General features: G+C 37.2%; 1 protein-coding gene across 1 annotated transcript; it reads left to right on the forward strand.

Moving 5' to 3' along the window:
• The first annotated feature begins 4,111 nt into the window (after positions 1-4,111).
• On the forward strand, positions 4,112-11,878 carry LOC131993055 (CUB and zona pellucida-like domain-containing protein 1). The gene is made up of 8 exons (XM_059358762.1): positions 4,112-4,184; positions 4,306-4,449; positions 5,529-5,587; positions 6,736-6,923; positions 7,555-7,949; positions 8,034-8,130; positions 8,282-8,462; positions 11,384-11,878. Exons 4-8 carry the CDS (start codon positions 6,765-6,767, stop codon positions 11,518-11,520), a joined length of 969 nt encoding a protein of 322 aa, XP_059214745.1. The 5' UTR covers positions 4,112-4,184; positions 4,306-4,449; positions 5,529-5,587; positions 6,736-6,764; the 3' UTR covers positions 11,521-11,878.
• The last annotated feature ends 4,440 nt before the right edge of the window (positions 11,879-16,318 follow it).

Below are 16,318 nucleotides of genomic sequence, written 5' to 3' on the forward strand. Positions count from 1 at the left end.
TTTAGCAAATAAGTTGCGTAACATGGTTTTACATCAATATATCAATAGTTAAAATCATAGCCATAAACATATACATCACCTCACTACTATGCAAAGAAAGGTTACGCTTTATAATAAGGTCCTTAATAACCATTGATTAACAAGTAATAAGGCATTGTTCTCGCTTTAGATCCGGTAGTTGCAAAAAGCATAGTTAACTTATAGTTAACTTATAATAGATGAGCAATAAAGTATATTTTAATATCAATAAGCAAACAAAATAAGATTAATAAAGGCATGGCAAAGACATAATGGGTGGGTCATGGGTGTTTGTAATGCCATTATTAACACTTATATAAGCTTATAAACACACAATAATGTTAATAAGCATCTTGTAAGGACTTACAAGGGCCTTATTACTTGTTAATTAATGGTTATTACAAGGACCCTAATATAAAGCGTTACCCAAGAAAAATAGTTTTAAATATAAGTTGTGTTTACAAAACAAAGGTAGGTGCAGCCAGATCGAGATCTTGACGACGCAAGGCGTTGGTGCTTATGTAAATACTACAGCTTTTGTCCACAGGGGTCATCAAACACAAAATGCAAGTTCCTTGTTGTTGTTGTTTTAAATCTAAAGTTTGCTGCTAAAGATGTACTCTCCAAGGTTGTAGTATTATTTTTTTGTTGCAAGTTTTAGCTTTATAAGGTTTGTTAAGTAATGTTTATATGTGTTACTGACATTTGTTTGCTGATACACAACCAATAAAACGTGCACCCAGCCGAACTGCATTCAAAAATAGATTCCTGATTTTTCTCATAGAATAACCTCGAACTGCCCAAGGAAATTCAGCCTGCCGGTGTTTGATCATGACGGTGACCAAGTCAGGTGCAGGTTCGGATCATCTGCGGCATCTGAGTGCAGTTTGTGCTACCAACCTGAGGGTTTCTCCTTGGATGAGGTAAAAGACACATTTTCCTTTACAGGCAAATGTAAATAGCAATTAAATAACTGTTTAACGACAGCCATTGGAAGTGTCGATGAAGTGAAAAGAGATACACAGGATGTGCTGCATAATCAGCATAACATTATACACCACACTAAAATAAATTGTTCTTATTAAATGTTAAACCACACCTGCCTTTTGGTATTTTAAGATAATTAACTGAGTGTACAATCTGTTTCTTCAGAAAGGCTGTGATCGGTCAGTCACATTCAGGGCTAAAACAAAAATGACCAAGAAAAGAAAGATTTGGAAGATAATGGGAAACATATTTTGATGATGTATTATATAATTTAAAATAGTTTTAACTTTGGCCAGAGATATCAAAATTCTCAGTTTAATCCAAGAGTCTGTTGCCAAAAGTATCAATGCCTATATCGTCCCGGTGCTTAGATTAGGAACAGACAGCAGACATATTTGAGATAATGATCGCAAGAGGAACTACATTTGCAGAGATATGATATGACGTTTGCCAAGATAGTGATGGAGCCATTTATTTGTTGAAAATAATGGTCTTTACTTATTCTGCCAGAACTCCTGCACCCTGTCATATACCTCCACTCGTCACATTGGAAGGAGTTCAGCTTTTGAACTCATAGTGGAGGACTTCCCCACTGAGCACATTACTGTCTCCTATTCGGATGGCTCCTACACGTTCAAAAATCCCTCAATAGGTGCAAGGCACAGACGTGACATAACTACCAATTCCACTGTATCCTCGCTGCCCTTGAATACCAATTCAACCAGAGCTGCAACAACAACTGATGCAACAACTCCAACTGAACCAACAACAGCAGCTGCACCAACAACAGCAACCACAGCTGCCGCTGCAGCAACATCTGAAACTTCAGCAACCACTACAGATGAAGCAACCACAGCTGCAGCAATCACAACAGCAACACGTTCACCTGCAACAACAACAACCACAGTTGCAGCAATCACAACAGCAACAAGTTCACCTGCAACAACAACCACAGCTGCAGCAATCACCACAGCAACGAGTTCACCTTCAGCAACAACCACAGCTGCAGCAATCCCAACAGCAACAAGTTCACCTGAAACAACAACAACCACAGCTGCAGCAATTACCACAGCAACAAGTTCATCTTCAGCAACAACGACAGCTGCAGCAATCACTACAGCAACAAGTTCACCTGAAACAACTACCACAACACCTGCAACAACAACCACAGCTGCAGCAACAGATACATCTGCAACAACTACCGCTGCACAACGAGCTACAACTTTAACAACCACAGCTGCAGCAATCATAACAGCAACAAGTTCACCTTCAACAACAACCACAGCTGCAGCAACATCTGAAACTGCAGCAACCGGTACCACTACTACAACAACAACAACAGCTACACCAACAGTTGTTACTCCAGCAACCACAGCTGCAGCAACAGATACACCTGCAACAACTACCGCTGCACAAAGAGCTACAACTTTATCAACCACAGCTGCAGCATTAACAACAGCAACAACTCCAGCTGCAACAACAAACGCAGAGGCTGCATATTCTGCAACATCTTCATCTACAGCCATAGCTCAACCCACAACTGAAACTGCATCTGTCTCAGGTCCATCTAATGCAGCAGGTACAACAACTACAGCTGCATCCTCAATGACGACTACAACCACAACAGCTGCACCACCATCAACAACAACAACAACAACCACAGCTGCACCAACCACAACAACAACAACAACAACAACAACAACAACAGCCCAGCCCACAACATCTGTCCTGAGTGCCACCATGAATCGCTACCAACCTTCAATTCCTCCATTGAGCAAAATTCCTCTACAGTTTTTATTACATGGTTTGAGTGCTTTTATTTCTTGTTGAAATAACTATGTTCAACCACTATTCCAAGAAAAGAAATATATATATTTTTAAAAAGTATGATAATTAGCAAAATAGTTTACAATATATTTATTCTTAAATCGTAAATTTAGACATATACAGAATGTGATTCCTGCAACAACTTCCAAAAAAGTTGTGATGGGGCGTGTTCACCACAGTGATACATTAGCTTTTATTTCAACAACACTTAGTATGTGAGGACACAAATTGTTGAAATTAAAGTCAAATTCTTTCCCATTCTTGCTGCTAGACGACTTCAACAGGGGTCTCCGTTCGCCTATTTTGAGCTTCATAATGCACCACAATTTTCAGTGGGGGGCAGGTATGGGGGGCAGGTATGGGCTGCAGGGGGCCGGTCTAGGTTCTGCACTGTTTTTCTTTAAAACCCTGCAGAATGTGTCTCAGAATCGTCCACTGAAATTAGCACGATGTCCATGATTTGCAACTACGGGAAATGCAGGCTCATCAGACCATGTTATAATCAGTTCATTTCAGATGAGCTGGGGCCCAGAGAAGTGGGCGGCGTTTATGGATGTTGTTGATATGTGTGCATGGTTGAGTCTTAACCAACGTTTCTAGAAGCAGCAATGAACTCTGTTTCTTGACAGTTGTTTTCTTCCTGAGCCCATGTAGTAATATCTTTAATACAATCAGGTTGGTTTTTAATGCAGTGCCATTTGAGGGGTCAAAGGTCATGGGTATCCAATCTTGGTTTTTAGCCTTGCTCCTTACATGTAGGAATTTCTCCGGATTCTCTACATCTTTTATTTTTGTTAGGGATTGTAGATGGTGAAGTTCCCAAATTCTTGCAGTTGTAAGTCAAGAAACATTCTTAATTGTTGGATAATTTGTCCATGCAGTTTTCCACAAAGTGGTGACCATCCTTGCTGGTGAACAGCTGAGCCTTTTGAGGACAATCCTTTCATATCGAATCATGATACTATCACCTGTTACCAATTCACCTGCTTATCTGTAACAAGTTACGAACAGCTGTTTCCATTTTTTTGTTGCTCCTGTCCCAACTTTTTCCAAATGTGTTGCAGGAATCGAATGCAGAATAAGCATGTATTTACAAATATCCATACAGTTGATAAAGTTACATATTATATTGTGTATTTGTAGAGTAAGTTTCCAGCATTTTTGGAATCATGCTTCATTCACAATGTCGTTTTTTGTTGACCTCCAGTTTCCCCCCACCGTGCTCCGTCATGTCTTGAAGGTGATTATATCCCAATTTTTCTGCCTCCAACTCCACGTAATGGAGTCAATCTGCTGGCATTTGTGAACCAAACACTGGAAATCAGAGTCAGAGCTACTGCAAAGTACTCCAAGTAAGGAAGCTTATATCTAAGTTATGATGCACAGTATGTGATGTGTGTGTCTTTTTTAACGTTCCATAAAGTAACATAACATTGCTGCCAGTGTTGATTAAAACCACTTTTCCACTTTTAGAATATATGGCCTCATTGTTAGTGGACCTGCAGGCACCTCAAAGCACAGAACCTCCACCGAAGAATTTACCATAAAATGGACTCCGACTGAAAATGAAGCGAATGATCATTTCCCCTTTTGCTTTGTCTTTGAGGCAACAGATCGGTGAGTGCAAACAAACTTTCCAGTTCTTTCCAACAGATAAAGCTACAGTGCTATCTGCCTCCCCTTGTATGCTTATTACATAAATATGGTAAAATAGCTATTTTTGAATATAAACGTATGATCTTCAAGTAACTTGTGATACTGTTGTTGGTTTAGCAATTAAGTTGTTGTCACTTTAAAAATATAAATCTTAAAATGAATTATTATGTTTTTGAGCTACATTTAACTTCTAACTTTATATGTTTAAATGAACCTGGCCTCACAGGAATCCGTGAAATAGCCATGGATTCGCCTAACTCAAACTCCGTTGAATAGCCACGGAATAACTAAAATTTCCGTGAAACTGACACAGATTTCGCTACAATGCAAGTTAATGACAGTCATATCCCGTGGCTATTCCATGGATTTCCTATTGGTTTGTTCCAAGTCAGGTGACTTTCAAGGTCCCGGCGGTCAGAACAAAAAACATGGCGGACAGTTCTCCCATTTTTAGTGAAAAAAATCAATATTTTGACTTAGTTTCTGCATAAAAATGGATTTTGATCACATTTCTAGCGAGAAATATATGTTTTATTTTCTAAATATTTACTCAGTGAATGTACTTAATCACTTTGTATGTTGGAATAGCCACGGGATATGACCGTCATTAACTTGCATTGTAGCCAAATCCGTGTCATATTCACGGAAATTTGAGTGATTCCGTGGCTATTCCACGGATTTTGAGTTAAGAAAATCCGTGGCTATTTCATGGATTCCTGTGAGACCATGTTGGTTTAAATTGTTGTCTCACTGGCCAATGTAACATCAGGTTGAGGGACAATAGTTGAAAATTTGCCTTTTTGCTAACACTGGCAGATTTACAGTGATGTTGATCAATGATATGATATGATATGACTGAATCAATATCTACGAGTAGGTTTAGCCAAAACATTAACAGAGTTGAAAAGTTGAAAAGCTTAAAAATAGTAATATTTGTTAATGTTTTTAATTTTTTAGCCATGTGTTTCATTCTTGTTTATGTTTATTTCCACATAAATGATGGGCAACCAAACTCATACCAGCTTTATGATCTATTCCAGACACAACAGAATCTTTCAGACAGAGCTGCGCTGTGTGACGGCTGATGTTGGACACTACGGTTGAGTTGATTGTTTTTATTAATTGTGTTGAGGTTACTATGCGTCAAACCTGAGCATCACTCACAGTTCAAAAGTGTGTTAAGGTGTCTATAGGAAATTATTATTAATTACCAAAAATAATTATTAGTTATATTATTTAATCTAAGTCAACTCTGGGTGGGGCACCGCTCTGTAAAACAGAGAAAAGATAGTCAATTTGACTAAATCAGTCTCATAAAATTATTAAACTATCAATTTGAAAATCTGATTAATACTTAATTTGGTAATAAGTAGTAAAGGTTGAAGGAGTTTGGACTTCTTTACATAGAATAGGTTGGCATCATTCATTCATGTACACCATTAAATGGACAGCATGTGTATTTTAAAAAGCCTTTATTCACCAATGTAAAACAAAACACCAATGTCTAATCTAAGCAGACTATTCATGCAGTTGATGTGGAGGTCAGAACAAAGCACCATGTGCCATGAACTTTGAATTTCTCTTCAAAGTTGTAGGTCTGTGTTGGAAAAGGCAATTCAAAGTATTTTATATATGATCTTGTGGTGCCAGGTTAGAAAGAGAACAGCGCAATAAAACACATTAAACCAAATAATTGATTATATTTAAAATCTTGTGCTTAGCCTTATGCTTGTTACTAGGTTAAGGCTATACCACTATTTCCATGAAAGGGGATGATTGGAATCATTGTGAGTTGAGTTCATAGAGTGCTACCAAATAACATTCTAACTGGCTCACATTACATGACATCATTTTTGGCCTGTTAGGGACAATGGGGGAAAAAATGAGAACACATCTGGCATGATCACTTTTTGAAAGTGATAATGTGAATGTGCTTCCTTTTTACACTTTCAACATTGATATTTATTTGGCTGAAAACAGCTGCCTACTACCATGTAGTACACTGGGCAGGCAAAACGTTGAAATTAGCTTCATATATTAGACATTGTTTACCAAAAGAATTGTGTAATTCACAAATCTAAATTCGATTCACAGCTCATAAAACACAACTCTCACATCCAATAATTCCACTGATTTCATTATAAATATATGGTCAGTGTAAATAACATTTTCTTCAACCTGACTAGTCATTATTGTCCACAGCTGTATTGAAGTAAATTGTTGTATACTGTATTTCTTACCTTTTAGACACCACTGTCCACTGCAGTACAACAACAATGAAGGTGGAAGTGGAAAAGTCCTACCTTATCAGACGAAATGAGAAGAACTTGCATCTGAAGGACTTCACTGATTCTGCCTGCAGCCTGAAAAGATACTCCAACAGAACCCACTTGGTCGCTATCATGTCCCTTAACACCTGCGGAACCACACTGGAGGTACAACACTCCTGTGATACAAAGTTGTTTACTTGTGATCAGTGTAATGTGTGTATGGTATATTATTAATTTCATTGCCAGTCATAAACAACCAAAATATATAACAGTAATACAATGACAGGTGGTAAACATATATAAAAACATTTTTCCAGGACACTGAGCAACTTCAGAAGCTGGCAACCGATACTGTACTTAACCTTTTGCTCTTTTACCTGGATAAAATACTTTTCAATGCAATATTCAAATGTGCATTTTGTGTTGAGGTGTCACCAAACAGTTTCTATATTGTGCAATTGTATATTGGTCTTGTGCCAAAATTAAATTATTCCATCTTTCAAAATAACATAATAGTATATAATATATGATAGTACATAATTTGTCACTGGTCACTTTTTAGAAATAAAATTGCTAACTTTGTCACATTTTCATCTGCTAAATGTAAGACAAACTAAAACAGACAGCAAACCAAAAATGATTTAGGTTTTATAAAAAATTAGAATTTCCAAACTTGTGAAAGCTACATGATTCCAACTGGTGACAAGAGATTGTGTTTCTTCTTTAAGTTACTTTATGTTGTATTCAGAACTGACCAAAAGTCTATTCTCTACATGATGGGCTTTGGTCTTTGTAGGAGGATGGGGACAACCTCGTCTTCAGGAATGAGATCACATCCGCTGACCCGAATGAAGTAATTTCCAGGCAGCATGACGTTGAGGTCGTCTTTTCCTGCGTCTATCCAAAGCACATCAACCTGACTCTGGGGTTCAAGCACAAGAACCCGTACGCCTTCACAGAGAAGGGCTTTGGTGCTTTCACCTTCCAGTTTGAATTCTTTGAGAGCCAGCGCTTCAGAACACAAGTCGATGCCAGCACTTACCCGGTGGAGGTGAACCTCAAACAGATGATGTTCATGCAGATCGAGGCGACAACCTCCATCCCAAACACAGTGCTGTTTGTAGAGTCCTGCAGGGCCACGCCGTATGACAACCCAAACTCTCGCATCAGCTACACCATCATCGAACACGGGTTGGTGTGCGCACTGAAAACGCATCCAGTTTGTTGTGTATCAAATCAGTTGCAATAATAATTATCATTACTGCATTTTCACAGGTGTGTAATGGACAGCACACTGCAGCTTTTCCCCAGCTCAAGGACTCAGTTTAGATTTGGGATGGAGGCTTTTGAATTCATTGGTGCTTATGCTGAGGTATTGTGAAAAATAAATATAAAAATACTTATCTTTATAAGTCATTTATAAGCCCTGCGTTTTAAATATTACCTAATCATTAGCACATCTTTAACATAATGGGAAGCTACAGCTAATCAACAACACTGACTTAACCTCCATGTGTCTGCAGGTGTACATCACTTGCTCAGTCATCCTATGTGAGACTGGCTTTCCCGGGACCAGGTGCTCTCAGGGATGTGTCCCGTCCGGCTCAGGGAATCATCGCAACAAAAGAGAAGCTGTGGCCCAGTCTTCCAGCCACTCCATTTCCCAGGGTCCTTTGCACCTGGCTAAAATCTCTGACAGTCAAGGTGAGTGTGTATACAGTATACTGTTTGTTGGTGTGTTTCCAGCTGCACTCACAATGACCCCTAACTTTACTTTGACTTGCCTTTTGACTTAAAAAAAATATTTGATACCTTTCCCCACGCCCAAAGATTAAAAAGTATGATATTGAAAGAGTGGAACCATTATTTTATAGGTTTTAATATCTTTCAGTTGCTTCCTAGTCTAATTATATCTGTATATTTTAGCATCAAAGTATATTTTCCAAAGCCCTTCTGGAACCCTTTTTCAATGTAACCTGATGCAGGTTTATAGATGATGACTTTGCTACTTATCTATCCTTATCCATAGCAAATTTAGCGGTTTCTTTTAATAGCTGGCATGTGTATTGATGGCAGTCGGTAAGCTCCTTATTTAGACGCAAAAAAGCAGAGTACCGGCATGGACAAGTTAGTTCAGATAAGAGACCGAAAGTCACACAATAACAGAAAAAAACAAGCAGATCAATGGTTAGGAGTGGACCAACAACTGTTGTGTTCTGCAAGTTAAAATTACTAATTTAGTCAAAGGAGTCTGGTGGCATTGAAGACACAGCAATACTGTGGATGGGGCCATAGCAAAACTTATTTTAGCTACCTAAAAAAGGAACAAGTTATAAAAATCAAACTGAAGTGGTTTGGGCATCTGGTAAGGATGCCTCCCGGGCGCCTCCCGTTAGAGGTGTTCTGGGCACGTCCAACTGGTAGGAGGCCCGGGGAAGTCCCAGAACACGGTGGAGGGATTATATCTCTCGCCTGGCCTGGGAACGCGTCGGGGTCCCCCAAGAGGACCTGGATGTTGTGGCTGGGGAGAGGGGTGCCTGGAATGCCCTGCTTAGCCTGTTGCCCCCGCGACCTGGCCCCGGATAAGCGGACGAGAATGGATGGATGGAACTAAGTTGAAGTGTAGGATATTTTAAGCAGTTATCTATGCATGCTTCAAACCCACCAGACTCCATTAAAAAATTAAAAAAGGCTGTTAGAGCCATTTTGTACATTGTGGAGAAGCTGATAAATGATTCAGATTTGTAGTTCATAGTTTATAGTTCTTTATTGAGGCTGTAGGAATGCCTATTGGTTAGTAGTGAGTGCACTCTTCTTATTGGCTGAGACGTGTATAACGTCACAATTGCATACTTTGTTTTAATTGGGATTATGGAGACGAGGAGAGCACACTGGTTTTTGACCGTGCTCATAATTAATATTATTTTTTGGATTGCTGCAGTTTATTGTTTGTCATGCTCAAATGAAAGGTTTTCAATAAACCATAAGAAAGAAACTGTGGAATTTTTTCGGCTCAGGACACGCGTCAACTACATCCTCACGCTCCATAATTGAAGTGTGCGTTTTAAAGTAAAACTAGACGGAGCCACACTAACAACGGCTATTTTAAACCACAGAGTTGCTGGTCGAACCTTAACGCCACCTCTTCTGATTAGTCTGTTTTATTTTGCTAGTTTAGGATCCAAACTGACATGGCGTCCACTGCAGTATATTCTTTCCAACACAGAAGTGCTATAAACTACAGTTCTTTGCAAGGTTATAATACTTCGGGATTTTTCATTAGTATTAGTTTTAATTTCGTTGTGAACTTTTGTTTTCAAATGTAGTTAGTTTTAATTAGTTTTTAGAGTGAGTTTGCTAGTTTAAGTTTAGTTTTTATTTCTTGGAAATGCTTAGATTTAGTTTAGTTTTTATTAGTATTAGTGTTAGTTTTAGTTTTTTTGTAATGGGCTATGGGTTTGGTGCAAGATTCAAATAGGCCATAATAAATTTAGCCTTTATTTCCTTTGGCTTATCCATCTTAGCCCCAATAAGCTTATTAACTTTTATAGTTCCAAGTGTTTTGAATTTTGGTTCGAGTGTAGACATCCCAGTCTCAGTAAACATATTTACCAATGTATTGAAGAGTTTCATTAGGCCTACTGATATAATTTTTTACACTGTTTCTCTATACAAGGCCAATATAGCAAAATAAGGAAATATTTTGCTATATTGGCCTTGTATAGAGAAACAGTGTAAAATATATATATATATATATATATATATATATATATATATATATATATATATATATTTTACACTGTTTCTCTATACAATATATATATATATATATATATATATATATTTACCAATGTGTTCCTGAATGTTCACTAACCAGCAGCTATTTGGTCAGAGCTAAATAAATACATTTCATATCAACCAAAAGGGATTATGCACTGTTGCCCCGATATGTATCTGCAAAAAAATGTGATTTGTAATATCATGGGTGAATTGAAGACTTTTATTTGCACACAGTGAAAGCAAAACATCCAAGTTTAAAGAGTGTTGCGCCGGCGACACGATTGTGCAAGCGCACTCCGGATTACCATAATAACTGCACGGTTTACGCTATCGGAAAAATTCCAATGTTTTATGAAAGCTGAGAAGTTGCTCTTTACAGCCAATATGATGTCATTACGATAATTTCACTCGCGCCTCTCCCTGAAGCCCTAAAAGCAGGGAATACACTCACTCATCTCTGGAGAAATAGAAACACTGGATCATGTATGAAAAAACGTTGACAAAGACGAAAAAGAAGGACGTTTTCACTATAATTTTAGTTAGTTTTGTAACCACACAATACCTATTCAGTTAGTTATCGTTTTTTTTAAAAACTTGTTTTTATTTTTATTTCTGTTAAAAAATATATTTTTTCAATTCTAGTTTTCATACTTTCTTTAACTATAATAACCTTGGTCCTTTGACTGGCCACATTAAGTTACAGAGCTTAACTTCAGTGCGTCATGCTTTACATTATTGGATACAATAAACATTGTGTGTAAGCAGCTCATAATTATTCACTCTGATCAATAACACTGTCTGATCTGATTTATTTCTGTGTCCTTTTACCTGTATTTTCTCTTCAGCGCCTGTCCCGAGCCTGAATCTGGGCATGAACTTAATGCTGATTGCTTCCTGCCTCCTGGCCTGCGGAGGGGTGGTCTACCACTCCAGGAAGTCCAAAACTAAATACCAACTGCTGCCGAGTGCTGAGACAAACTGAGGCCAGAAAGTCCTGTCTATAATCCAATCAAATTATTCAGGACGAATCCACAGATTCACAACTATAATTTCATTTTTGCTGTGTGTCTTTTTGTAGTTTACACTTTCTCATTTCTGACCTTCCAAATGTATGTTGCCTTCATGCTGTTTGGCATTGCAGTCATGAAGTAGTAGGGTTTGAGTTAAAGAAGTTTGCGTTTTTTGTTGTTTTTTTGTTCTCAGATGTGATTTAACGTTTATTCAGGGTTTGAAGGGACAATAATCAGCATCATTAATCACCTTATAGATTAAATTGAAAAAAGTCACAATGCATGCATCCAATTAAATATCAATGAATGAAAATAAAAGTTGATCGCAAACATCTCTCATTTATTGTTTATATTATATATAATGTTTATGTATTGACCCCCTGATAAGTCAGAATCATAAAGGTTTATTTAATGACCACATGTTCAAATTATATAGCAGGCCGTCATCAGAGTAACATAAAAAAGTCATAATTTTAACAATGTAACCTGGAGGCAGTTTATGTATTTTTGGATTGATTAAAATAAAAAGATAAGAGTTTGTGGGCTAAATACTCCAGATACTGCAATACTAATGCAGACTGTTCAACAAGAAAAATACGGATCATTTTAAATCTTTGATTGGTGACATATCTTGGGAAAATGTTCTTAAAGAATCTGATGTAGAAATAGCCTATTAAATCTTTATGGACTAATTTAATTCAGTCTTTCATGAATGTTTTCCCCTGGTCAAAACTCAAACCTTGGTTTACCACTGGCTTAAAAAAATCTTCTGTCAAAAAAAATGAATTATATAAAAAATTCTTAACAAACCCATACCTATTAAATTCTACAAATTACAAGAAATATAAAAACAAATTCAGCCACTTACTTCATTTATATCAAAAAATAATTACTTCGCTCAGAAATTTAAGGAATCTGCTAGTAATATTAGATCCACTTGGAAAAACATCAATCTATTATTAAATAAAACGAAAGCATCTTCTGCACTCCCATCACAATTTTTGAGTGACAGGAGAATAGTAAACAATCCGTATGATATATCCTGTAGTTTAATCACTTATTTGTTAATGTGGGTGTTTCTCTCTCTTGTAGAATCAAGAAGACAGCTGGAAGTCCACTTGACTACTTGCATGGTCATTATCCCTCTGTATTGCAATTTGATCCACCAAGTGCTGCTGAAGTACAGGAAATAATAGCTGATCTCAATAATTCTGCAGCAGGTCATGATGAAATAAGTGCATCACTGCTTAAGGAGGTTCGTTTTCATATTGTAAAACCACTCACATACATTTGTGTAAAGTCTATGGAGAATGCAGTTGTTCCTAAAAGTATGAAAGTCGCTAAAATTATTCCTCTTTTTAAATCTGAGGACCCTAGTAGCTTCACAAACTACCGTCCAATTTTTAATTCTGCCCTGTTTTTCAAAGGTTTTAGAGAAACTGGTCTACAAGCGAATATTAGAACATTTAGATGCACAAAATATCCTCTATAAACACCAATATGGGTTTAGAAAGAAACACTCGGCATACATGGCCTTATTACAACTTGTTGACAAAATATATACAGCTATGAATAATAATGAATTTGCTCTTGGTATCTTATATATATATATTTCCAAGGCCTTTGATACAGTCAATCATGTAATTTAAATTAAAAAAACTGAAGCACTATGGTTTTCATGAACAGACTTTGAAATGGTTGTGCAGCTATGTATATAATAGAGAACAATATGTATTTGTGAATGGTTCAGTATCAGGTAGGACTAAAATAATGTGCAGAGTCCCTCAAGGTTTTATTCTGGGACTGTTGCTGTTCCTCATATATATTAATGACCTTCCTGCTGTATCTTCCACCTTACTTCCCACACTTTTTGCTGATGACACCAACATGATTTTAACAAATAAAAATCTTAATTCCCTTATCTCCGATGCTAACAGTGACATGGAACAAATTTCAAATTGATTTCAATCTAATAAATGATCTCTAAATATAAAATGTCTAATTTTATTATATTTGCTAATAGAAACAAGAAATACTGCAAATATGAAACAAAAATTATAATCAATGGAACAGAAATTTCCCAGGTTACTTCCACAAAATGTTTAGGAGTACTGGTTGATGAGAGATTAAGCTGGAAAGAGCGCATAAACTTGGTATGTGGTAAAGTTACCAGATCGCTTAGTGTCATCAGGAAAATTTGTGACCTGGTTAATCAGAACTGTCTACTTACTTCATATTACAGCTTGATTTATCCACACCTTATATACTGCAACATAGTACATATGCCTCCAACCTCCATAGAATTTTATCTTGTTCAGAAAAGATTTGTTAGAACTGCCACATTTTCAAAATGACTAGGTCCTTATCCAAAAACTCAAAATAATGACAATTTTTCAGATGAATATAAACCATATATGCATTTTTATCTTTAAGTATATGTATATCCCAAATTCCATTCCTAAAGCTTTCAGTGTATATTTCCATGTCGACCCACAATTACATAGGTACAATACTACACAATTAACAAGATTACATCCGCCTCACTATCGTACTACCCTTGGGCAATTTTCCTTAAAATACAGAGGAACAATACTCTGGAATGATCAACTTGATAGTTCAATACAGTTTTCCCTTTTCTGAATACATACAAGAGCAGTTAAGTGGCTGCTCTGATTTCTCAGGTCACTAAGTAGTACACTGACTCATACACAAGCATGCACACACATACACATACACACACACATACACACACACACACATTTCTACACTTTGTTTTATTTTACTTTTAATATTATTCTAATTTTGCGTCATTTTTATGTGTCACTATTATATACTTTTGTCTTATTATTTGTGCAAAATTTTAAAAAAAATCAAACTTCAATAAATTGCTATTTGCCAATACAGTTTTGTTCTTTGTTCAGGTGCAAAAAAAAGGCCCACTTTGGGGAACAGTTGATACCAGTGACTGACTAAGGCTGTCTTTGAGGTTTTCTCCAATTAAGGGCACCACTGAGGGCACTTGATCATGTGTTCTCTATTTCCAGGCATCCTAGAGGGTACTTAATAATTTTCTTCACTGGAAGGCCAATTCATTGGCTGATTTATGTTTTCTACACTTATGGGCACCCTAGAGGACGCTTCATCACATTGTCTCTACTAGAAGGAGACCCTAGAGGGAACTTCATCAAGTTTTCTCCATTTACAGGCAACTTAGAGAGCATGTTATTATGTTTTTTCCATTAATGGGCACCACTGAGGGCGCTTCATTGTCTGTTCTCTATTTACAGGTACCCTGGAGGGCAATCCATTAAAATGTTCCATTTTACAGGGACCCTAGAGGGCCATTCATCATGTTGTCACTACTAGAAGGATACCTTACCGGATAACTTGTCAAGTTTTCTCCATTTAAGGGCAAAATTGAGGGCACTTTATCATGTGTTCTCCATTTACCGGGCACCCTTGAGGGCAGCTGTTACATTTTCTCAATTTACAGGCTCAATAGATGCCACTTTATCATGTTTTTTCCCCATTTATGGGCACCTTAGAGGGCACTTCCTCACATTGGACCTCATCTATCACAACGAGCGTACGACAGAAAGTGAGCATTTATCAATTTGGATGTAAGCCGAGGGTACGATCAGATCTCACGTCTGCTCTCAGCTCGTATACGCAAATTTGAGTCAGTGTGAAGTCCACACGTCTGAGTCGGAGAATTGATCTTAGACTGTAGTGTCGATGCTGGAGCTAATAAAAATCTGCTGTGTTTTGTTTTTTTAATGGTGACAAAGCAAAATGTGTTTAGACTACATCATTTATCATTAAAACCTGATTAAAAATAAATTCACCCTGCCACCGGGAAATTCTTTAAACAGAATACTAGCCGAGACATGAAATGTTGTTGTCTTCTGCTATTTATTGTAATCCGGCTCAGACACCGGAGCGTCAGCGTCTCCTCCACCAGCGGTTCTGCCCGAATAGAAACATTTCCAATCATTGCTGCCACACGCTCCTCTGACTAGGACATCATTATTAGTAAATGTAAAGAGTGAATAATATCTCTCCATCATAATAATAACAATATTTGGATATTATATAGATTATTAGGCTATATATATCACGATGTGTAAATTAATTACTCAAACCTCACCAGGAGTTTAATGGTCCACTACTCTGCTGACAGCACCACTGATATCCTTCCTTTTCACTTTTTATGCTGCCAAACAAAAGCAGTTTGTTGTGTTGCAGCTTTTGGACGTCAGCGTTTCACTTTCTGCCTCTGAGAAATTCCTCTTCTTTTTGCATTAAAACTTACTTTAAAACATTGTTTACCTCCTTCAACCAAAAAGCTGTGAAAACCTTTAAATCTGTGCTCCAAATGTAAAATATTCACTGAACTTGTTGAGTTTATTACTACAAGTACTTTTGTTTCATAAACTTCCGTCGCTGCGTATTTCTGTAATATGTCTATTTCTCTCCTGTTGTAATCTATAAATGGTGCATTTTGCAAATAAAGCTGACTTTAGCGGGGGGAAAAATCCTCCTTTTGGCCGTATTGCGTCCTTCGGTGTCATAAACTCTCGAGGCGAGCCATCTGAATCGGGTATATATTAGGGCGTGGCATTTAAATTATGCTTGTTTCGAGCCGCCACATTTATCAACAGTTGATCATTTTACGCTGTGATTGGCGAGATACGATCATTTGATAAATCACACGTGAACCCTGTTGTAAGACGAAATATACGCTCATCCGTGCTTGTTTGATAAATGAGG

The sequence above is a fragment of the Centropristis striata genome, chromosome 2, assembly GCF_030273125.1.
Source record: "Centropristis striata isolate RG_2023a ecotype Rhode Island chromosome 2, C.striata_1.0, whole genome shotgun sequence".
In the NCBI taxonomy this organism is placed as follows: domain Eukaryota; kingdom Metazoa; phylum Chordata; class Actinopteri; order Perciformes; family Serranidae; genus Centropristis; species Centropristis striata.

Coding starts and splice junctions, on each gene's coding strand:
- LOC131993055 (XM_059358762.1), top strand. CDS start 6,765: ATGAAGGTGGAAGTGGAAAAGTCCTACCTTATCAGACGAAATGAGAAG. Junction 6,924..7,554: donor CCTGCGGAACCACACTGGAG/GTACAACACTCC, acceptor TGGTCTTTGTAG/GAGGATGGGGACAACCTCGT. Junction 7,950..8,033: donor TACACCATCATCGAACACGG/GTTGGTGTGCGC, acceptor GCATTTTCACAG/GTGTGTAATGGACAGCACAC.